Genomic DNA, 25,167 nt, shown 5'->3' on the forward strand with positions numbered 1-25,167 from the left:
GAATGCTTAATTATTATTTAGGTTGTTCAACCAAGAAAATGATTTTGAAAAGCTCAATCAAGTCGATAAATCCTTAAATCAAGTTAAATTTATTCAAATTAAAAAAATTTTCTTAGTTCAAAAATTTTTTCATTTGAATCAATATTATTCAAAATTATTATCTTGGTTCAAAATTTTTTCTTGAGAGTCAAATTAGATTTTTTTTTTAAATTTATGAAGAAAATTAATTTGCAATAAAGAGCCAGAAGTTCTTTTTTTTTCTATCAACTTTTAAAATCAAGCTTTTAAAATTTTTTCATTTCTGTCTTAAGTTATTAAATTAATTTTTTTAGTTAAGTAGATAAAAAAATAGTTAACTTATCATTGTGATATTTTTGTTTTCCCCAAAAATATGTTTAAAATAAATTTACCTCAAAATTGAGCCACAATAAATAATTTTAAAAATCATGACAATAAAGTTAGCCGACATCTAAAAATTTTTAGAATTTTTTTTATTGAAAAAATTATTAAAAAAAAATTAATTGAACAAATTTCACGTGTAAAAAGTTTTAAAAATTATACGTGCAATTTTAGAAAAATATTTTTTTTGTTCTAATTTAATTAATAAAAAAAAATCAAAAATTGTTGAACGTCGGTTAATTTTAATATCATTTAAAAATTATGAATCTGAGAAAAAACAGATATCAGACAATTTTTGTATTTTTTAAAAAATTAGTAATTTTTTAAATAAATTAAAAAAAATATTCAATTAATTAATCTAAAACTTACAATAATTATCTGATTTTTTTTTATTTATAATTTTTATACTAAAAAAACTCACATTTCGCAGATTCAAACAGCAACTGCATTTGGCGGGAAAATGACGCAGCGAGTCTCTGAAGCCTTGACACTGCACGGGAAAAAAAGCCACCCACTGCACTACTTACACAATAATTTATCATAATGAAAGCTAAAAACTGAACTTTTACTACTTAGACCCGACTCTGAATAATAAATTCGATTAATCAATGCTTCTAAAATATAAAAAAGACCGATCGAAAATTGCGCGGTATATATAGGTATACATGACTGCGCTAAAAGCCGGCAAACGGATGCCCGAATTTTCCAATTCATATTTAAGTAATTTTTAAGGGAGAAATAACTGAAATTTATTACTCTACGCGTTTATCGTCATAAAAAGAATAATTTTGTGTGTTTATTTCAATTAATTAACCCGATATTTACTAAAAAATTTGATAAAACTAGTGGAGAAAATTCGCGTAACGTCTACTCATTCCGCGCAGTCGCCATGTTGTGAAGTTCGCTGCGCGCGCATGCCGGGTATGAAAGAATTGGCCGTTAGAAATTTCAACGGATATTTTTAAATTTGTTGTTTTTATAAAATATTGTTTAAATTTTCTTTTTTAATAATAATATTAATTAATTTTACCATTATAATTATATTAAATGTAAAATGAAAAATATTTAAATTTACAAATTTAAATATTTACAAAATATTTACCAAGGAATTAATTATTTTTTAATTTTCCTAGTAATTAATGATTTTATTTGATTTACCGTGATAAAAATATGACAAATATAAAAATCAATGGTAATATATATAACACACTTATAAGCCAATTAATAAGCAATTTTATTTAATATCTTGACTATTTTCTTAATTTTTTTAACGAAAAGATTTGTTCTAAAAAATTATTTAAAAAAAATTAAATTTATAAATAAATAAATATAGTTTTAATTACAGCGCAATAATAATTTTACATTTATTTTAAAAAATGTGTAGCGTTTTATAATAAAAATAAGTGTTGAGATAAATTAAAAAAAAATTAATGCAAAATTTGCACTCTGCAGAAATGTAATTAATAATTATATTATTGTTCAAATACCAGGCAACAATATTATTAAAATGAACCTGAATAACTGAATAATCTAAAGTATTACGTTTCAAATAAAAGAGTAATAAATTTTAAAATATGACGGGAATATAAAAAAAATGAATTATAGAATTTACATAATTTATTCTGTCTTATTTTTCTATAAATAATTTTTATGCTTCAAAAAACGGGAATAACAATTGAGTTTTGCGCTATTCAGCCTCTATGTATACCACAAACCCAGTTTTCGAGCTAATGAATCCTTTGAGTAGCAATAACGTCTTTTCATAACTTTACCATCCAGAAATTATTGATCTTCAAAACTGTAAAAACTCTTTACAGTTGTTGCGGACTTGATTCGGATTTTCTCACAAAATTCCTCCTTAAAATTAATTTAATGAGGTAAATAAAAAATAAACAAATATTTGTTGTACTATGATTTGAGTTTTATTAAACAAATTAAATACAAAAGATCTTGCGTTTATTTAAATATCTTTCCGATAGTTACTGTCATCTAATCGCATTTTGTTATAAATAAAACCAACAGGTATTTATATAAATTAAATAATGTTAATAATAATAATTAATAAAAACGTGTGGAAGAATAATATTAATAATAATAATTATGATATAAACTGTCTATATTTATATAAATATATCCTTTAGTCAAGATTAATTCGCATTCTACGGATTATTATTTTATTTATCGACACGTATTTATATTTTTAAATATTTATATATATTTATATTTATTTATAAAGAAGATAGTGGCTGACATTTTATAAATAAATTTTAAAAATTTATTTATATTTTTATAGTTATAGCGAGCAAGTAAAAAATTATATTTTTTATATGGATATTAAACAGTGAAATGAAATTTTTAAATTTATTTTTTTAAATTACCAAATAAATATTTTGTACGTCAACACATGCGAAGTTATTTTAATTTAATTTCAATAATCAGTACCTGTAAATGCGTTTGGAATGAAATAAAAGCGACTAATCGCTGTAATTTATAATAATAATAATAATAATAATAATCATTATTATTATTATTTCAATGATAATAACAATAATTAATATTATCATTACCATTTAGAGAGTAGTATCGATAATAAAATTTAAATTACATCTGTACAATTAAATAGTTAAATGAATATATTAATCAATGACCCTTTATACTGATAGAAATTTAATTATTTATTTTTATTTACTTTGCAGTGAAGATGAATATTTTTAGAGATATGTACAGAGATATATATTTTAAAAATTTTTAATTCAATATGTAGATATTTAATATTCCAGGATGTATATATAGGCGTATCGACTAGTCGAACAGTGTCCTTTAATGTCATACTTTTATTATTTTTATTAATGACATTCAAAGTGCGCTGTTTAATGAGCATTTATATATTTTATTATTTTTATTTTTATTAATTATGAATTGACAAATTAAGATGAAAAAATAATTTAATTTAAAGAGGATAGCCACGGTAAAATTAAAAAAAAAAAATTTTTTTTTTTATTAAATCAAGGTTCATAAATTCAAAAATATGTACGGAGTTTTATATGAAAATTCTGAATATTTTTTTAGTTATAGCCATTTTTGTGACAGTGTGTCAAATGACCATTGCACGCACGGCGCTCCGATGAAAACGCGTTTTTCTCGAAAATACTTTTTTTGAACTGGTGGGATCTGTAATTTGCATAAATATAAACCGATTTGCAACTTTTTTTTTTTAATTCCTCTATTCAGTACACTGATAGAAGGATTTCTTAGTATTTAAGAAATAATTTCTTAGTATTTAAGAAATAATTTCTTAGTATTTAAAAAATATTTCTTAGTATTTAAGAAATATTTCTTAGTATTTATAGTATTTTTTAGTATTTAAGAAATATTTCTTGAATACTAAGAAATATTTTTTAAATACTAAGAAATGATGTTTAAGAAATGATTTTTTAAATACAAAAAAATCTTCTTAAATATCACTGATAGAAGGATTTCTTAGTATTTAAAAATATTTCTTTGTACTGAAGAAATCATTTCTTAAACATAATTTCTTAGTATTTAAAAAATATTTCTTAGTATTTAAGAAATATTTCTTAAATACTAAGAAATATTATAAATACTAAGAAATTATGTTTCAGAAATGATTTCTTAAATACAAAGAAATCTTCTTAAATGCTAAGAAATCCTTTTATCAGTGCACTAAGAAATTGTTTTATCAGCGTAGCTATAGTTGCACGTAGATTTTAAAAATTTTTATTTTTAAGATTTTTTAAGGCTGTTTTAATCCAAAAAAAAACGAAAAAATTTTTAATGTCGCCATTTCTTTCTTTAAACCCAAATTTTCAAAATTCTCTACGTGGAACGATAACCACATGCATGCAGATTACATCGCAGTTTGTTGTTTTTTTTTTGTTTTAGATAATCCGTTTTTGAGTTAGAGATCCCACGGTGGTGGGGGAAATTTGTTTGGTGCTCCACAAAAATGCTTATAACTTTGTAACAACATGATATTTTTTAATCAAAATTTAGGAGAATGATCTTCAATGTATACTTTGTAAAACAAAAAAATCCGATCCCTAAATCCCTTTATTATTCCAGTCAAAAAAATTCCCGAAATCACCTACTTTTTTTATCTTCACCGTGGCTATCCCCTTGTGTCTAGTTGAGTAACTGAGTGTTTAATTTTTTTTGATTCTCAATTTAATAGCCAAAAATTTTTGTCAAACTTATAGAATAAAATTTTTTTTAATTGAATTTCCGATGTAATAATTACTATCAATAATTTATAATACAACGCAGTCCATAATAATTATGATTAATAATACAGTAATTAATTGATCACTTATTTGATACCCAAATAATATAATTGAACTTCACTAATTAGGACATGCAATTATCACAAAAAAATGTACCACGAAACGTGTCCAAATATGTAAATACAATAAATAAAATAAAATTTGCATAGAAATATCAAAATTCACAATTATTCATACAATATGATCCTCCAGTTAATTAAAACGCCTACAATAAATATTACGATGAAAATAAATTTAGAATTTACAGTATTAGCATACAAATATCCTGAATTAATAATTATTACAACTACTCTGGACTTTCTAAAAATAACTTTTAAACACTCAGTCAAAAACTAGGTAGAACAAAAAAACAGAGACCATTCATGGACACCGTTAACGACGTAATCACTCCTTAAACGGACGATAATTAGGTCCGTTAAATTTAAACAATCGTATACATAATAACCAAAATTATTAATTTTGAATCATAAATCATCATTTAACACTTAACTTTTTACTTCCATCAATCATTAATATAATTAATTATAATTTTCAACTAAAGATTTTTATTTATTAAACTGCAAATTTAACCTCTTAATTATCAATTAATCTTTCGTTTTTGAAATAAAAAAGCCATTACGGCTTTTATATATTATTTAATTCTCCACATATATAATATTAATATTAATAATAATAATATTCAGTATTAATGTCAGCTTAACTCTATTCTAAGCTATTTACACAAACTTACAAACTATAATTATACTTTAAATTCCTTTTATAAACTAACTTATAAATAAATATAATACAGGTGCCGTTAAATAATTATTCGGCATTTAAAAAGAATATTTAACATCTTTGGATTCAATTTATTACACATTTATATATATATATATATATATATATATATATATATATATATATATATATATATATATATATATATATATATATAACTGATTTGTAATATATTTCTAGTCACTCAAATAAAACTTTATTTCATTTGAATGATTAGATATAATTAAATGAGTTTGAGTAAAATAAAATTTACTAAACTTTTTGTCCGTCTTCATAATTTATAGTATATATATTTATTATTATTATTATTCAGTACTAGAGTAAAAGCGATCAGCATAGTATATTTTAAATGATATACTTTTTTCTTTTATGGTAGGCTTTCCTCATCCTCAATCTTTACACCCGTGATTTATACACTTTAATTAATCGTAATATACATGTATATATTTTTTTTTTTTATTTTATATATATATATATATATATATATATATATATATATATATATATATATATATATATATATGTATTTATTTTTATCAGTTATCATTGTCGGGTACATGACAGGAAATATTATAGATCAATGCGTGTATGGTCCGGAGTACAAGGAAGCACTAAATAACATGCGGTTATTATTTTATTTATTCGCATTATTTTTTTTTCTTTAAATATATACTTTTTGTTTTGTTTTTATCTATTCACAATCATTCGTTTTAGATATGTCCTATCCGCTCGCTAGTCTGACTCACACCACTAGTAAAGTACAAAAAATAAATAGTAGAAAATAATTAATACAATATAAAAAATTAATATAAACAAACAAACAGAGGACGGTCAGGAACTGGTGAATTTTTCTCGTATTTTTTATCTTCTATTGATTGCTGACTTTTTTTTTCTTCGTGTTGGCTCTTTATTTACACTGCTGACACTTGAGCTTCGTCGTCATCTAGAACAAATTATAATCCCAATTATTTATTTTTATTTTTTTTTTTTACACGGAAAGAACAAGATGATACTGGATATCACCCTAAATTATACTGAATGAAAAAAAATTTCAGAAAAGTTTGGCAAATCTAAAAGTGTACGACTTATAATGATCATTCGTTCGATAAATAAAAAAAAATAGTTAATGTTCTGAAAGAATATTTTTTTTTATTTAAATATTACTTTTGCAATTTACTATTTTTTTTGTTACTTTTTTTTTAATACTTTCAAATACAATTTCTTTTTTTATTTATTTTTTTATTTCAAGTTTCGCGCGGTGTTTTAAACTGATCATGCGCACTGAGTGTGGATTTTTTGGTAATGGGAAAAAATAGACCGGAAAAAATAGACCTGGAAAAAATATTAAAGTCATGAAAAGTTCATATTATTTCTTTAAAATTATTATAAAATAAAAATTATAATAATAATAATTGTATCACACCCACAATTTTCCTGAAAAACAAGCACCCCCAGAATGATCGCTCTATTTTTTGTGACAAAAAAAATATTATTATTATTATTATTTTCATTTTATAATAATTTTGATGAAATAATATGAATTTTTCATCATTTTAAAATTTTTTCCGGGTCTATTTTTTCCGAGATTCGGATTTTTTTCATTAATTTTAGTTTTTCGTTAATAACAAATAATCAACATTAAATAAAATGACCATCTCCAATGGAGATCTCCGCAAAGGGAATACCAAGCTAATAAAAAAAAACTGATTAAATTCGTGAATTTTTACGCAAGTTATCGTATTTTTAACGGCAAATTGAGTTGATTGACACGAATTTTCTTTTAACTATTTTGATATTTTTTTCTGGTTCTATCATCTAAAATTGATTTTTACCAGTGACAGAATTAATCTCCATTAAATTATCTATCGAATGATACGCAAATTAATTAGACTACGTAGATTATCAATTGTGTAATTAATTAAATAGTTGCGAAATTAAGGAAAAACAAATTTTTCGATCTTAAAGCACTCTCTAATGCTTCGCATCATGAGTCGTGCAATAATAGCTGGTATAATTCAGATTACAATGAGTATAATCCAGATACCACTCAGTATAATCTGGGATGATATCCAGTGTCATATTGTTCTTTCTGTGTACTAACACTGAAAAAAAAATTTTTAGAGGATTCAAATTTTTTTACCAGTGCCAAATTTAAAAATTAAAAGTGATGCAGTTTAAAAAATTTTAATAATTAATATTAGTGTGATAAAAATGACAATGAATGCAGGCAGACTAAGTACAAGCAATAACAGTTACTAAAATAAAAATAATGTAAAATAAAATAAAAGTAATATGTACAAGTAAAAATATAAAATTAGTAATTATTTTGTAATGTTACCACGATAAATTTTTTTTTTTTTTACAATATACAATACAAAGCAGGCAACTACAATAACAATCTATCAAGTGACTGCAAATATGCTGACTGTGATGTTTAAATAGATATTGGCAAGCATTTGGTGCATCTGATTATAAATGCGTAGTCATGAGAGTGATGTTAAGAATGCACAATATACGTTTACATTATTATTTTATGAAAAATTTTTTTTTAAAATAAAAATATAGAAAGTAATAAATAAATAAATAAAAATTAACATAGTAAGTAATGAAGTTTTTAAATAAAAAGTAGAGATTGTTTTTAATAAAGTAATAATAAGAAGACCAGACTAGAGCAGAGAAAGAAGAATAAAATAAAATAAAAATATATAATAAAAGAAATGACGTAAAGTATTATTATCCCGTAGAATATAATAAATATATAAAGAACAAAGTTGCAATTAAATATAAGTGAACAAAGAAACTAGCAGAAATAAAAATAGTTTACACTTCGATGGCCATCACCTAACGGATTTTTGTTCTAGACTATGATATAATCTATATAAAAATTTATAAATATAAAATTTCTACGATACAATAGTTTTAGTTTGTAATAATTTTACCGGCGAAAATAATGTTAATATAAAAAATATAACAGTATTGAACAACAATACTTATAAAAATTTATGAGTGTTATTTATAATATAAAAATATGGACATGAATGCCAGTGAGTAATCCAAAGACATGAAGTAATAATTTAATAAAATTTAAAATTGTGTATTAGGCGTTACTGCAGTACCATCTTCGTGGTTGGTGCGATAAGTGACTCCTTCGTGGCTGTGGGCTCTGCCCAGCCTGTGCAATCTTGCCATCTGAGCGGCGACTTTGTACGCTGGAAGCTGTCGACACTGCCCAGGAGCACTTCCTGGGAGCACTCCAGGTCGCTGGATCATCGAGGAATTATTGTTCATAAAAGAGGTTGTCCCTGCGCTATGGTGCATCACTCCTGTTCCGAATCCAAGCCCAGTTCCCGTACAACCTGAAAGCCCTTCACTCTGGGTCTCGTTCTTCATTTACAGATTTTTATTATTATTTATCACCCTATCGGATTTTTTTTTAACTTGATTTTGAAAAATTGAAAAATTATAATTTTTCAAAATAATCAAGTATTTCCCAAATTATCGCCGATCCCTGGTTACAAAACATTAAGGCCATTAAAAACCACACTAGCAAATGAACTCTGATTAACGACTGTAATATCGATTTTCCAAAAAAAAAAATTCCAGAATTTTTATTTACAAAATTTTTGGAGAAAGAAACCTGGAAAGTACCAGTAGAAAAAAGATGAATGAAGAAAATTAAAAAAAAATAGTAGTAGTAATAACAATAATAATAATAATGATGAGTAAAATTGTAGTTAAAATAACAGCAGTCACAAATAACAACATACACACCTGGAGACAGCAGCAGCAACAGTTGTTAATAATAAAGACAAGACAACCCACGAAAAAGTACTCAGTACTCTTTAAGCCAACCAGTCAAGTAGCAAAAACTCATAAATATGACATTGACAATTTACATGGTTGTTAGCGTGCTCAAACTAGCTCTTCAGCCAAGCGATTATGCCTTACAAATGTAACATGTACATGTATATTTATAATTATAATTATAAAGAAAAAAAAAGACAGAAAGGTAGTGAAGTATATTTTAAATTAAGGACAAGGAGTAGTCCGGTGGTTAATGACAGCATGAATGTAAGTGGATGCCGTGACCAAATAAAAAGGAGACATGCCGGTCCTTTGTCGACTCACCTCGAGGGGGTGGCGGTGGCGGTGGTGGTGGTGGTGATGATTGGGATTGTTGGTGATGATGGTGATGATGGTGATGATGTAGATGATGATGATGTTGTTGTTGATTCTGATGATTATGCGTATGGTTGATTGGAAGCGGAGGTAGCACTGCTACTGCGTGGGGGAATGGAGGCAATCCACCTCTTACCGATCCTGCACCACAATTTTTAATAACCCAACTACTCTACTTTCTGTTTATTTTTTTTTTCTTTGTCGATCAGAGATTTTATAAAGGTAAAAATGATCCCTCTATTTTTTTTTATTTTAAAATTGAGAATTAAAACCATTACCGGCAAACATTCAGATTGAAATTAAAAAAATATGTATAATAATAATTATCAAATATAATTGCTCCTCTATTGGCTAATTAAAAGAAAAAAATTTTTTTTTATAGTGTATTTATAGTAACTAGCAACCTTGCAGTCACTATTTGACTGCCGTGACTTGTGAAATATAAATAAATAAAATTTTGCTTTATTAAATAATGAATTTTGTTAAATTGCACTTTACTTTTTTAACTATTGACATTTTTAAAGATATAAGCTCATCTCGATGTTACACTCATCAAGAGCTTTCATTTGAGTACCCACATGCATTTTGATATATTTTTCATATATACATAGATAGATATAATATATATAAATATATGAAAAATTGATGTGGGTACTCAAATGAAAGGTCTCGATGAGTGTAACATCGGGATGAGCTTATATCTTTAAAAATATCAATAGTTTACAAGATACAAGGTAATTTCTTAATTATGTATCTAGAGATAGAGCATTTTCAAATGCACCCACAATACTTATCATCATAAATTGAATATTTATTGCAATTAAATAATAAATTTTTAATCTAGTTTTTGAATTACTAGCCAATAAAAGAGTAATACAACTTAAAATAGTAAATAAAAGATAATAAAAATAAACCCCAAGTCTTAGCTTGACAAAGCGCTTAAGCAATCCTCGACAATTAGACACCAAATACCATAAAAGCAAAGAATGACAGATGAACAAGAATAAAGCTTTATAAATATATAATAATAATAATTTAATGATTAAATGTATAACGCGATGGCAGAAAATAAAATGTATCTGCCATGGGACATACGATATTTATTAATAAAAATTTATAAAATATTGATAAAAAATTCCGAAAAAAAAAACCCGTTATTAAATGTAAAAAATAATAATAAAATATTAATAGTATCTGTGGTGGGTGTACTCGGAGTTACATACCTTGCATGGATGAATGCCGTCTCTGGGGCGGTGGAGGACTCCCACCAGCTTCGACGCTGCTCCCGCTGTGGCTATCCAACTGTGTACTGTGACCACTGTCACTGCTCGTCACCGAACCTACGCAGACGTCGGCAACATACTTCTATCACAACACTATTTCAGCCCAACCAATACACCTCCTTCTAATCCTTAATACTTTAATCTAATCTAATCTAGGCTATTACTTATGTTTATTTATTTATACTTATTGGTTATATTATTGCATAATATTACTAACAATAACAATATTAATAACGTAATATCTATTACTTAATATTGTCATTATTATTGCGTATTACATCAATAAAACAGTTAACTAATAACCCTGACGACAATATAAAAGCTCTACATGTATGTCCCATGGTGACAACATTCGGATCGTTATCTCATAATGTTTACTTCCATTATTTTATTATATATATTATTATATTATTATGATCAGACCTATTTGATCATTTGATATTATTTGATAGCAAAAATAGATTTTTTTATTTACAAATTTAATCAAGATGCTAGTAGATGCTCATAAATGTATGACATGAAACATTTAATATGAATGAATATTATTAATGTATTTTAAATAATAATAAAAATGAATATTCAAATGAATATATTGCGTAACAATTGTGCAACGTGCATAACAATTATAATAGTCAAAAAAAATAAAAAAATAAATAAAATTTTTAATATAACGTACGATCCGATCCGTGTATGAACGAGCAACGAAAGTGCACCATGGTTCAAGACAAAAGTGTAAGCCGTTCCCTAGTTTGTTAAATTTATATTAAGCTAATTATTATTCATTTTATTTGTTACTGTTATTGTATTTGTACTGTGTTGATCGTGTAATCGCGACTAGAAGAAAACGATAAGTATTTAAGTTTACAATAAGTCACGACTTACCACTAGTCAGTGTCTTTCTTAAAGGTTGGAGGTTACTGAGACTAGTGACACTACTGCTCTCGGCGCTAAGATCCACTGGAGGCGGCAAACCAGAGGGTGTATCGCTGTGCGACCTTTCATGCATCGGCATTCGGCTACCAGAACCTACTCTTCTAGGTGCTCCTGGACTTGGTTCCAATCCGCTCGAGTGCAAAGCTAGACCTGGGACTGGAAGCGCGGGACAGTGCTTTGGTTGGTATGGTCGGGTCTTGTGAGGGTCTGATAGAGCTAGCATTTTTCGTACTGCTTGTGGTGATGCTGCTCCGAATTTTGTACCTGGAATGGATTATTCAATTAGTTTTTAGTTGGAAATATGAATTTTATTGAGATTCATTATTCAAAAATAATTAATTGATCAATTATATTGGTAGTAATTGAAAAAGTTAATTACTTTTTATTGCTTAACACAATTTATAAATCACAATTGGTAGTAATAATGAATAAATGCTATACTAGCAACTTTTAAGTCATTTTGTGATTTCCGTGATTTGTAAATTATAAATAAATAAAATTTTGCTTTATTAAATAATGAATTTTGTTAAATTGCACTGTACTTTATTAACTATTGAAGTTTTTAAAGATATAAGCTCATCCCGATGTTACACTTATTAAAAGCTTTGATTTGAGTACCTACATGCATTTTTATATATTTTTCACATATAAATATATATAATATATATAAATATATGAAAAATTGATGTGGGTACTCAAATGAAAGGTCTCGATGAATGTAATGTTGGGATGAGCTTATATCTTTAAAAATATCATTTGTTAACAAGATAGCAAAGTCAGTTCTTAATTATTGACTTTTTTAAAGTTACAAGCTCATCCCGATGTTACACTCATCAAGAGCTTTCATTTGAGTACCCACATGCATTTTGATATATTTTTCATATATACATATATATAATATATATAAATATATGAAAAATTGATGTGGGTACTCAAATGAAAGGTTTCGATGAGTGTAATGTCGGGATGAGCTTATATCTTTAAAAATGTCAATAGTTCACAAGACACAAAGTCATTTCTTAATTATGTTTCTAATGATAGAGCATTTTCGAATACAGTCTAAATACTTCAAAATTTTTCTTATTCTCTTAACAATAAAGATAATTTTACAAATTCGGCAATTAAAATTTTTAAAGACGGTTTAAATTAAAAATCTCCTATCTACTAAAATTCCTCAAATTTAATAATTTTGTAATTTTAATTTCCTAGTTTAAAAAATTTTTCAACAATATAAAATATCCATTAATTTTTTAAGAATTTATTATAAAACAGACACCTAATTACGATCAATAAAATGAACCAAAAATCATAGTTATTATTAAAAACTAATTTTTATCAATGAAATACCTTGTATGCTTTTTCTGCCCTCACTAGTACTACTGGCACTACTAGTAGTAGAAAGCGTGGGTGAAGGATGCCTCCTGCCCCGACTTCCTGACAACGGAACAGCCGCAGCAACAGCAACCGCACCGGCATGTGGCTCACAATCCACCGACAACGCGTGTAAACGTTCCTCATCCGTAATAACCTTCATATTCGCCAAGTAGGCTTTGACCCGCCTGACCATCTGAGCTTCTTCGAACATTTTTTTGGGATTCGGCGCGGCAGCTGACTTTTTCCTCCTCTTAACAGTCGCAGTTTGACCACCCTGATTCCCAGTAGTCATCTGATTAAGCGCAACCATAGCAGAACTCGGAGGCTGACCACCACGCTCCAACATCGTCAGCAAATCATACGGCGACGAGCACATATTCGTAAGCGCCCTCACTTCCTTAGCAATCATCCTCAATTTCTCAAAGTTAACTAAATTCTCGACTCTAGAATCATTTCCCAGATGAATAAACGTCAAATCTTTCTTCACCACGGGGTAGAAAGGAATTATCGGCGGCTGCGTTTGTTCAGAAGCCACCAGCTGGCGATACTTGCTCATATTCCTGCTGGGGTCCATCAGTTCTTGCAAATCGCTGAACAACCTTTGATACTTGCTGGGCAATTTTTCCCAAGAGGCTCTCAAACGTGAGACAGCTCCATGACCCAGACCGGAAATAATCGCGAACATAGAATTGAAATTTTTACACTCTTTGCACTGGCGGGCAATTTTAATAAACTGTTTTATTATTTTACTACGTCTGACAAGATTGTGTTCAGAGCAAACCTCCGTAACAACCCAAAACATCTCTCTGTTGACTAGTTCCGCGAATTGGCTGAGCATCGGTATCCCATAGCGACTCTTCAGTTCAAATAAATCATCCACGTACTCTGTAGATTCTATTTGCCGGAAAATACTAAAGTCCTGGAGTGTCAACTGAATAGCAACTTCTACGGCGTTTAGTTGTAAAAAATGTACTTGGGACTCTCGTATCAATTCAGGTGCCTGTTCGTCAGCTACCAGCGTCTCGGAAACTCCGTTGGTCTTAAGGTAGTAGCGCGAGCTTAAGCCTATTCTCTCTGCCAAATTTTGCAGCTGATCTGGCAGTCTTCGCTGCTTAATCATTCCGCCTTCGGCGACACTTACTTCTGCCAGGGAATAATTCGAGCTGCTCTCTGTTCCCAGCCCAAACTCTTGCAATGCAAGCATAACAACTTCATGAGCTGTCGTTACTTGATGTACTAAAAGATATTTGCAAGTCTGATCAGCTTTGTAGACTTTCAGTACGTGCTCGGGATAATCGGGCGCTCTTAAATCATCATAGCAATATATCGAGGTTAAATCGGGATTACTGCGGGAATGATAAAGGTTCGAAGAATTCTGGAGTCCCGTTCCCGGAGGCGTGTGAGGAGGTGCCAGCGAATCATCAGCATGCATACCGTCGTTGATAATGTTCTTTGGCAATATGTTCATCTTCATTAGCGCTTTTTGAAATCGCCTTTTTGGTCCCAGTGTCATGAACCCTTTGTGTTCTTTTTTGGAGTCCTTGCAAGGCGAGCCGTTGTTGTCGGGAATTAGCAGGGGCACTCCGCCGACCATGGGGTTGAGCTGCCCTCCAGGCGTCAACGGGTCCACGTGGGTTGACAGCCTGGAGCGCGGGTCGCTTGATATTCGCGGGATTTCGGGTTTGTTTACTCTTCCACGTGGTCGCGGCGAGTTGTCGGGCATTTGGAGCATTTCTTTGAATGCCAGGAGATTAGATTTAACTGTAATACTGAGATGCGTTGAACCACGAAGAATTTCTAGGGCTCTCGCGTGGCTCACGTGCTCGAAGCGCTGGCCATTTACTTCTAGAATTTGGTCTCCGCGCTTCAATCCTACGTCTTCGGCCTTGGAGTTCTTGTCTACTTTGGATATGAATATTCCGAATCCGCGTTCGTATCCTCCAAGTATACTGAAATTCAGGACTTCGTCTCGGTTTGGCCTCGCTAGAGTTATGTTGCGCGTTCGCGCTTTTGCAGCACATGCAATGTTTAATAATCTAAAAAAAAAAATTACAATTAATAAATGAATAAATAATTTTATCTTATGAAGGTATTCTGGTTTAGAAATTTGATAAAAATCGATTTTTTTTATATTTTTAAAACTTAACTCTTTAAGAATATGTCCTTAGAAGAATTTTAGAAAATTAGAATCATTTTAGGAGATATAGAGTAAAAGACCCCATTAGTGGCGGGGACCCCATTACTGACACTTTCTTTAATTTTGGTACTTATTCAATTAATGAAATCATTAATTTCAATAATGAATATATTATTTCTAATCTTTAAGACCTTTAGATCAAAAAATTTTTAATTTTTATTCCAAATAGAACATTTTTTCATTGAAAGAAAGTGTCACTAATAGGGGTTAAAGGTGTCATTAATGGGGTGTTTTGCCTTAGCTGTTTTTCTGACGCGGCATCTGAACTAGACTGCGAGAAATTTTACGCGAAACTTTAAACGCGTTTTTTTTTTTTTTTGAAACTGTCTTTTTTAAAACAACACCCACAATTTCTCAAGTTCTACTGAACCGAATCACTTGAAATTTGGTGTGAGTCTTCTTTATAGACTTTTCTATCACCTGAACTGGCCTCATCTCCGAATTTCAATATTTACTATTTTTAAAAAATTCGGAAAATTCGAAAAAAAAAATGGTACAAAAATTAATTTTTTTTTTCAAACAGTTGCCATTTTGTGAAAAAAATTTTTTTTCAACTTTTCCGTAATATCAGACATTGCGACATTACTCTAGATTAATAATATTTTTTATTTTTATTTTTCCAATTGCAAGGAAGGTTGGAATCGTGGGTATAGTTGCGTGCCAATTTTTTGAAGCCCTCTACTTCATCAGCTGATAACTTTTTGAATTTTGAATTTTTTTACTTTTTTTTTTCTTTATTCTTAAAATATTAAGATATATCATATAAAAAATCGATCGTAAAAATATTAATTTCTTTTTTATTACAGCACTTAAAAATGACCTCAAATTCATGATTTTAGACCAGGATACTCCTTTAGTCGACAAGAGTCTGGATAATTTTTAAGCAAAAAAAAATATACAATTGATAAAATAAATTGCTACTGAACATAAAAATTTACCTCTGTTGACCCTGCATTTTTTCGCGCTCAAGACCAGCCTCGAATGCTTCTAAAAATTCCATCATCGCGGGGTCTGTTTCAAAGTCCGTGAAATGATTATTGACCCACAGCAAAACGACACGTGCAACGCGATCTTTGACCTGTGGCTGGGCAAACCATTCGAGCAATTGATCGGCAACCAACAGCGGGCTGTCGATAAACGTTCGGTGGGTCAGCAGGAAATCCTCAACATACGTCGGGTCTGTAATACTGTTTTCTTCAATAAGTTGGAGCATCAGTCGCTCAGGTGTCCCGCGAATCACAACATGACCGCGTCTTGTTCCACCGTCCAAGGCGCCTCTCAGCTCGGTAACCAAAATCACTCGACCGTTCTCTTCATGTCGCCTCGTGTTTTCTTCCCCCTGATGCTGGATGCGAAAATAGTCAGCTTGTGTCACACAAACAAATTGGCAGTCATTGCACCTAAGACAAGAACAAAACAAATAAATGAAAATTTGCCAAAACAATCCCGACTAATAAATATTTAGTATGTAATATATATATATATATATATATATATATATATATATATATATATATATATATATATATATATATATATATATATATATATATATATATATATATATATACTGTATCTCTTTAATGTCAACAGCAACTGTTTAGCAAGTACACAATGTAATTTATAATTTATAATCTATATACACGGAAGAGAGAAACATCAAAAGAGAAAAAGAGAGAGAGGAGAAGGATAATAAACATTTATTTAAATCCTATCAACTGCACAGCAATTGCAATGACAATTAAACGTGATCACGACTAGTAATTGCTATAAAGTATATTTTTGACGTCTCACCAGACAGAGGATTTGTTTACTTACTTTGTTCGCATAACTCCTCGGTGTAGCAATCGCTCCATTGTTGGCAAAATTCCAAAACTATCACCAAGATGTAATTGCTCCACATCGCCATTACTATGTTCTATTTCAACAGCACCATTTATCAGCACACTCCAACTATCTAATTCCTCGCCATCAGTCAGTACGATCATCCCGGCGCTCTCCACCACTGCGAATACCATTACCGCACACAGTGCACGTCTCACGGCCAAGGTCATGTTCGTGAATGCCTTTAAATGTTGCGTGAACTCTAGCAGGATCTCAATATCTTCCTCGGTTCGCTCTGCTGGATCTTTTTCCAGACATTCACGCACGGTATCGCGAACAGTCAGGCTCTGAAATTTATAAAATCGTTATTACAACTTTCTTAAACAAAATAAAATTTTTTTCATGCCGTAAGATGGACGGCGGAGCTCATAAGGTTCATTTTTACAAGCATGAAAAAAAAATTTTATCCATACATGCTTGTAAATTTACGATTGAAGTAAAAATTGTTAATAATAATACTAATAATAATAATAATAATTATTATTATTATTATTATTATTACACGGAAAGAACAAGATGACACTGGATATCATCCCAGATTATACTCAGTGATATTTGTAGTGAAACAAAAATTTCAGATAGTAGCTAAGGTAAAAAACTCAGTTATTGACACTGGCCTAGTTGTTTGATACTTGCAGTTTTATTCTAATTAAAAAAATTAAATGTTCTCAAAAAACGAATTTTCTTAAAATTTAAACTCAAAATTATATTTATTAATTTCTTAAAGTTAATTTTTTTTTTTTTTTTTTTTAATTAAAATAAAATTTCAAATGTCAATAACTAGGCCAGTGTCAATAACTGGGTCTTTTACCTTAGTATAATTTAAATTATACTGTCTGATATCTGGATAATACTCATTGTAATCTGGATTATACTAGCTTCTATCTGAAATTTTTTTTTCACTCAGTATAATCTGGGATGATATCCGTGTCATCTTGTTCTTTCCGTGTATAATTATAATTTCAGAAAAGAATTACTCAGAATAAAAAATAATTTTCATAAAAAATTTCTTAAACAATAATTTTTTTTTTTTTTTAGTATTTCAATTCATTTTTATTTAATTATAAATAAAAAAAAGTCTTTCAATTAAATTATAAAAATTATATATATATATATATATTTATTTTAGTTTACAAGCATGTATGGATTACACTCACATTCCATGCTTGTAAAGGTGGACCCTAGGAACTCTGCCGTCCATCTTACGGCATTCAATCATTATTAAAATAAAATTAAAGGTTGTAGCTACTAAGAATTATCTGTCAATTACCAAGACTAACATTTTTATATACTTAAACATTGCTATTGAGATAGATAGATTAAATGTGTTGGTATTGGCAATTGACTTGTATACTTTATTGCTTTTACGACCCTCTGAATGCCAGTTTTACTTGAAAAAAATGATAAATAAAATAAAATTGAAGATTCAATTATATACTACAGACTGTATGCTCTGTACTCGGAGTTATCTCATCTACAGAATTATTTAATATGATTACTGGCTAGATTTAATACAAGATAAGTGACCAATTACGTACGTCCATGCTCTCAGCAAGATCTTCCTCCTCATCGCTGTCTACTATCGACTCGACGAGGCCAGAGAAGTCGACCTCGTCGTTGTCCGCGTCCAAAGATCCCTGGACCGACGTCATTGTGTCTGACCCGCTGTACGCCGAGCTGGTGTCGCTTGAATGGCTACTCCTGTTCGACTTTTGGTACAGCTCCGGCCGGCTCGTCAGCCCCGGTGCAAACTGAAATAAAGAACAAATTATTAGCTTACAATGTGAGCTTATATTGAGACAAGACAGTTTAATAATAAATAGAAACCACCAGAACTGTATTTGTACCATAATCATAAATCATACCGAGACTTTTAGTCACTCAATAAAGACAATGCATTTCAACAATTGCTTTGTGAGTCTATTAATCATCGGTCATATCAATCTACATATACACGCGCAATTTATTTCACTTGCGCACACACACATCGCTCAATCTTCTTTATATTATATTATTACATAAACCTTTTTAATAAAAGTTTACAAGCTTTAAATTAAAAACTATAAATTGGTGATTGTATCAAACCCAATTATCAATATTATTATTTATTATTTTGTTTAAATGGCCAGTCGGTCAAAGTCAATTTTTATTTAAAGATTCTCATTTTTAATCTTGAGTGGAAAATAATTATTTTTTTAAATTTTAATTTCAAGTGTTTCAGATCATTACTGTTACATAATGAAAATTAATTACTTTTCATTACATAAGTTTACTTTTTATTTCTAAAAAAAACTGGTTATACAAATTTAATAATATTTTTCCTTTCAATAATAATTTATCTGTTTAAAAGAAAACAAAAGGTTTGTGCTGACTGTTAATTCTAGGATTATTATTTATTATGAATCATAAATCATAAAGCACTACTGTGAGTAAAACCAGTAAATTTCAAGTACAATTGGTTTCAGTTTATTTAGAACAGCTTGCTTTAAATTTAAAAAAATAATTCAAAATTTCCTAAAAAAAAAAATGCAATAAATATTTCTTAATGTTTAAATAAATGCATAATATTTTTTCGTAGTAAAAATAAAAAATTGTTATTTAAAACCCAAAACAACTCGCTGTTGACGTTTCGATGACCCTGAGTCCACGTGACCTTTCCAGTCCGTATAAATTTTAATATTTATATTTATAAACAACAATATATATCCCATGATATATATCAGAACTAAGCGACAGTACCGATCGAGGCGAGGAGTAGAATACCAAGAATGGGCGTGATTGTCGGATTGACGGTAAGGTTAGGACGCTGGACATCATGACATCATGATGAAAAGAGTACATATAATATGTACACTGGGTGACAATTGACAATTGATAGATGCAACACACCTACATGGGTGCTCCATCAGCAAAACAAAACAGCGAGAGTTTAAGAATGCGGAATCGCTCAATTGCTTTTTCTATTTCTACTATAAAATGCAAACAGAATCGTGGATATGGAGTTTAGTTACATTAAACTTTATGAGAATGAAAATTCAGTCCAGTACAGAGAAAAGAAAATTACTTGAATCAAGTAAATTCTAATTTCTTTATTTTTTTTCATTTATTAAATTGGAACAAAAAAATATTTTTTTGAAATTGCACTTAAAGTTTTTCAAGTTTTTTACAAGTGAAAATTTTTGTAATAATTTTTTTAATAAAAAAAATTATAAAAATTTTTAGATGTTGGCTAACTTAATTTTCATAATTTTCAAAAAATTTATTTTATAGATTTGAGTAAAAAAATTCTTAAACTAAGAAAATTTTACTTGATTCAAGACGCTGAAACTCTTTAAAATTATTATTACTAAAGTTTTTCAAGTTTTTTTTCTTATTTTTTTGTAATAAAAAAAAATTATAAAAATTCTTAGATGTCGGCTAACTTAATTTTCATAGTAATTTTATTTTATTAATTTGAGTAGAAAAATTTTCAAACTAAGAAAATTTTACTTGATTCAAGACACTGAAACTCTTTAAAATTATTTACTAGGTTCAAGAATTATTCTCTCGAATCAAGTTAATTTTTTTGTGTATTTAATTCACGACCCAGGCCAGTCATTGAAGCGAATTGTCGAGTAAGATAAACCGATATCTAGATAAGATAAATAAAAAATAATGAATAAAAATAAAAATAGATACGGTAGTGTGTTCCTACCTACACCATCACAGGGAAATGTTAAATGCAATGGACTTTTAGGTGTACACGGTACACCGTGAAAGGAGCGAGCCTCACCAAGGCCATTTTGAGCTAGAGATTTCCGCGCTTCACATCTATAATCCACATTTCATTCTTCATACTTACAATTACATTCACAATCCAAAACATACATTATATCAATTAATACTATCAACATAAATATATCTCTTTACATGTTGATATAAATAAAATATATTGTGTATTAATTTAATCAGAGTCTATATTGATGCATAACTCACTTGGTACATGCCAAAGGCATCCATCGCTGCTGTCACTGCACAATATTTTCAATTCTATATCATCTAAATTTATTTTTAATTGCCGACATATTAAGTCTGTAATTCATCAATTAATTTACTTTTTTTTTTTAACTCTCTGCAAAATTAATTTATAATAAATAAATAAATAAATTTTTTACGCACATCATCATCACTTAAAACAAAACTTGTCGCTCTAATTCACTCACATACGACTCAAGTGTCTGTAGTAATTATAATTACACTAACTAGAATTATGAGTACTTGGTATTTATGTACTGGAATTAAAATATTTGGTGGAGTATCAACCGGCAGTAGCTTTCATTGTACCTCTACTCAGTAGCCATTTGTGCAGCATATCCGTGGAAATTTTAATAATAATTATAATATTTAAAGTTTATTTATTATTAGCAGATTGCGGAAGAAAATTTATAACGTGAAAAATAATTAGACAGTTGAACACATGCTGGAACTGGTAAGCAAGTATTGATAGTTATCAATAGGATGAAAATAATATAAACAAAATGTCTTGGTTTGAGTCTTGAGTCGTCTTGTTGTTCCCCTTCTTATTAAATATTCCGTCTGTTCACAGTCACAGCATTGAGCATACGCACTCCAGACTATAGAGTGTGGTACCTCGTACCCGTACACACAACAAACACCAGCGCAACTAATATAATAACCAGCGGCCAACGAAAACCAAGTTAATAGTATATTCTCGATCTGTAGTGAGTAACTGAACGAACTAAACGACAATAGTGACAATGCGCCGTCGCAGAGCTGCCACGATGTCTCGGCCAATCATTGAGCGAATAACGTGAGTCATGTGACCGAAGTTAGAGCTGGGAATATCAGGAACGTATCGACTCGGGAGAAAGATTTTTCAGGGGCTCCACCTGTAGCTTCTCTTTTAAAAAGTTTTCAACAAAAAAATTCATTTTTTTTTTTTTTTAGTATCAACAGAAGTTTGCTTTTTATTTTATTAAAAAATTAGAAAATTTTCTGAGTATATATATTTTATTTTAGGATTTTTTGTCTAAATTAAAGTAAGAACTTATTTTTTAAAACTTCAAAAAATTATGAAGATATTTTATGAAATTTAAGTTAGCCGACATCTAAAATTTTTTAGAATTTTGTTTAATTGAAAAAATTATTATAAAAAAATTAAAAAAAATTTTCATTTGTAAAAAACTTGTTTTAATTTAATTATTGAAAAAAAATCAAAAAATTAAAAATGTCGGCTAACTTAATTTTCATAGATATTTTTTTTAAAAGAAGAAATTTCTTTTTATTGATGAGAAAAAATATTTTTTTTAATTTTTTGTGAAAATTGATTTTTCAAAGTTGGAAAATTTTATAATACTAACGTTAGCCGACGTTTTCAATGTTTTGTTGTTTTTTTTCATTTATTAAATTATAACAAAAAAATATTTTTAAAAAATTGCATGTATAATTTTTTAAATTTTTTACAAATGAATTTTTTTTTTGTAATAATTTTTTCAACAAAAAAAAATTATAAAAATTTTTAAATGTCGGCTAACTTAATTTTGATGAAAATTTTTATTGATAAGTATGGCAGTCTTTTGGTATCAAGTAATAGTATAATGAGTAATATGAAAATTAAGTTAGTCGGCATCTAAAAAATTTAAGAATTTTTTTTTTATTGAAAAAATTATTACAAAAAAATAAAAATAAAAATTTCATTTGTAGAAAATTTGAAAAACTATAAGTGCAATTTTTAAAAAATATTTTTTAATTCTAATTTAATAAATGAAAAATAATCAAAAAATTAAAAACGTCAGCTAACTTTAGTATTACATGAGTAATAATAATCTGATGATTTTTATAATTTTTTTTTTGATAAATAAATTGGAGCAAAAAAAATTTCACATTTAGAAGCTATAAAAAATTGTAAATGCAATTTTTTAAAAATAATTTTCTAGAACTAGTTTATTTTAAAAAAAAAATGTCGTAATCATTTTTGTTTTAGAATTTGTTGGAAGATAAAAGATTAGTCAAAGAACGGAATTTTTTAAAAAAGTTATTGGAGGTAAATATGTTTTAAGTGTTATGATTTATAAGGGTTGGAAAATTGTTTTGGAATGTATCCAAGTACAAGAAAAAATATATAAATCGCAAGATGAGGGGCGGAAAAAGATGGAAAAGATATTGGTGCTTTATGTTTGGAAAACTGAAAAAAGTAGAATGAGATAGAAAAATAAGTAGAGATTGTTGAGGTTGAGGTAGATGTGGAGAGAAGCAAAAAAAAACGACCATCGGCTTCATGATTTACACACCAATGCGATCCGTTATACTGTTTAGTTGTTTATTGTACACTGGGTCTTTGTACTCTATCACTTTTCCCAGCTACAGCTGAACGCATGCTTTCCAAATCACTCGCCCATTCAACCATCCGAGTATGTATAACTACAGACAACGTAGAGTACGGCAACTATGTAAAATGCTACGTATAATAACTGAACTAAACATAATGTTTATTTAACCACTGCATGTAGAGTTACATGTGATGAGAAAGGAGCAAGACTTGTTTTGTTTATTTAGGCGCTGTAACTAATGGATTTTGACAAATGGACCGCTGCGGACCTTCGGGAGGTAGAAATTGAACTTGAGCTAAAAATAATTAATCTCGATCTTCGTTCCAGTTTAAATATCACTGTATGCAATTTTTTCTATTATGCTTTTTTTTTATTTTACATACTCTACTTCACAGTTCTACGCGGTGTTTATATTTATATTTGTAACAATGAATTGGAAAATGGAAATCAACCGATGGACAAATGAAAAAAAAAATACAATATGATGATGATGATGATAATAATAATAATAATAATAAATAAATAAAGTTTTGAAACGAGAAGTGAGATGAAAACTGAATGGGATATTGAATTGGAAAATTATTATTGAATGGTCAATTGTTGACCGTAAATCCAATCGCTGGCGGTTTTATCAAAAGCGATGTGAAATAAATAGAATGTATAATAGTATATAGTACTGATCCCTCAATTCTATCCAGTACTGTTGCGGATGATAATAAAAAATCTAAATAGATTCATTTTCTATTGATTGCAGAAAAAGAATTATTTTTAATTTTTATTTTGCATGACATATAGCGCAGCGATTCGAATAAAAGTTTCATTGAAAAATAAATATAATATTAAATTTAATAGAAATTGAAAATTTATTTATTAAAAAATTTAGAATTTATATTAATTTTAGTATCATAGATAATTTAAATTTTTCTCAATGTATTTTATGGAATCGATAATATTTATCTTCTACATTGAAAAAAAATTTAACTCAAATCAAGACGAAAATTTTTGAACCAAGAAAATAATTTTGAAGAGTTTCATTGTCTTGAATCAAGACAAAAAATTCTTGAATCAAGCAAAATTTACTTAAACCAAAAAAATTTCTTAGTTTAAAAATTTTTCTACTCAAATCAAGAAAATAAAGTTCTTCAAAATTATTTACTTGATTCAAGTAATTTTTTTTTCTATGTAGCCAATTATAAATTATTTCTAAGAAATATACTTCAAATAAAATATTAAAATTACAAGTTCAAATTTTAAGTATTAAATTGTCAAAATTTATTTCTAAACAAAATTTGACAATTTTTCTGATTTTTAGATTCTGATTTAAAAACTAATTTTCAGCGTTTTTATTAATAAAAAAAAAAATAATTACCGTATCATCGAAGACCAAATTGACCTGCCGATGGTCGGCGATGGGATGAGGATGCGGAGGTCTATGCATCCTTCCAAGGTTGTCCGGATAATCAATCTGCAACAATAAACAAGGAAAATCAATTAGCAAACACATTCATTAC

The 25,167-nt window shown here is 28.5% G+C and overlaps 1 protein-coding gene and 1 long non-coding RNA gene across 13 annotated transcripts in view; one reads left to right on the plus strand and one right to left on the minus strand.

The window, feature by feature from the left end:
* Window positions 1–5,989: 5,989 nt before the first annotated feature.
* Window positions 5,990–25,167, minus strand: part of LOC123274990 (rap guanine nucleotide exchange factor 6-like) — a 115,385-nt gene continuing 96,207 nt past the window's right edge. For 6 of the 12 annotated variants that reach the window (XM_044742837.1, XM_044742838.1, XM_044742845.1 and 3 more), the window contains 9 exons: window positions 25,026–25,121; window positions 18,866–19,078; window positions 17,262–17,614; window positions 16,382–16,843; window positions 13,220–15,282; window positions 11,822–12,136; window positions 10,880–10,996; window positions 8,594–8,833; window positions 5,990–6,420 (listed from right to left, as the gene is read on the minus strand). In XM_044742837.1, the coding sequence (XP_044598772.1) occupies window positions 6,389–6,420; window positions 8,594–8,833; window positions 10,880–10,996; window positions 11,822–12,136; window positions 13,220–15,282; window positions 16,382–16,843; window positions 17,262–17,614; window positions 18,866–19,078; window positions 25,026–25,121 (3,891 nt within the window). In that variant the 3' untranslated portion in view covers window positions 5,990–6,388. Of the gene's footprint in view, window positions 6,421–8,593; window positions 8,862–9,605; window positions 9,798–10,879; window positions 10,997–11,821; window positions 12,137–13,219; window positions 15,283–16,381; window positions 16,844–17,261; window positions 17,615–18,865; window positions 19,079–21,302; window positions 21,439–25,025; window positions 25,122–25,167 lie in introns of those variants that run through there. The other 6 variants (XM_044742840.1, XM_044742847.1, XM_044742841.1 and 3 more) reach the window with 6 other exon arrangements.
* On the plus strand, window positions 21,437–23,570 carry LOC123275006. Its single transcript, XR_006511603.1, has 2 exons — window positions 21,437–22,137; window positions 23,311–23,570. It is a non-coding gene; the product is annotated as an uncharacterized LOC123275006 (long non-coding RNA).

The sequence above is a fragment of the Cotesia glomerata genome, linkage group LG1, assembly GCF_020080835.1.
Source record: "Cotesia glomerata isolate CgM1 linkage group LG1, MPM_Cglom_v2.3, whole genome shotgun sequence".
Classification (NCBI taxonomy): Eukaryota; Metazoa; Arthropoda; class Insecta; order Hymenoptera; family Braconidae; genus Cotesia; species Cotesia glomerata.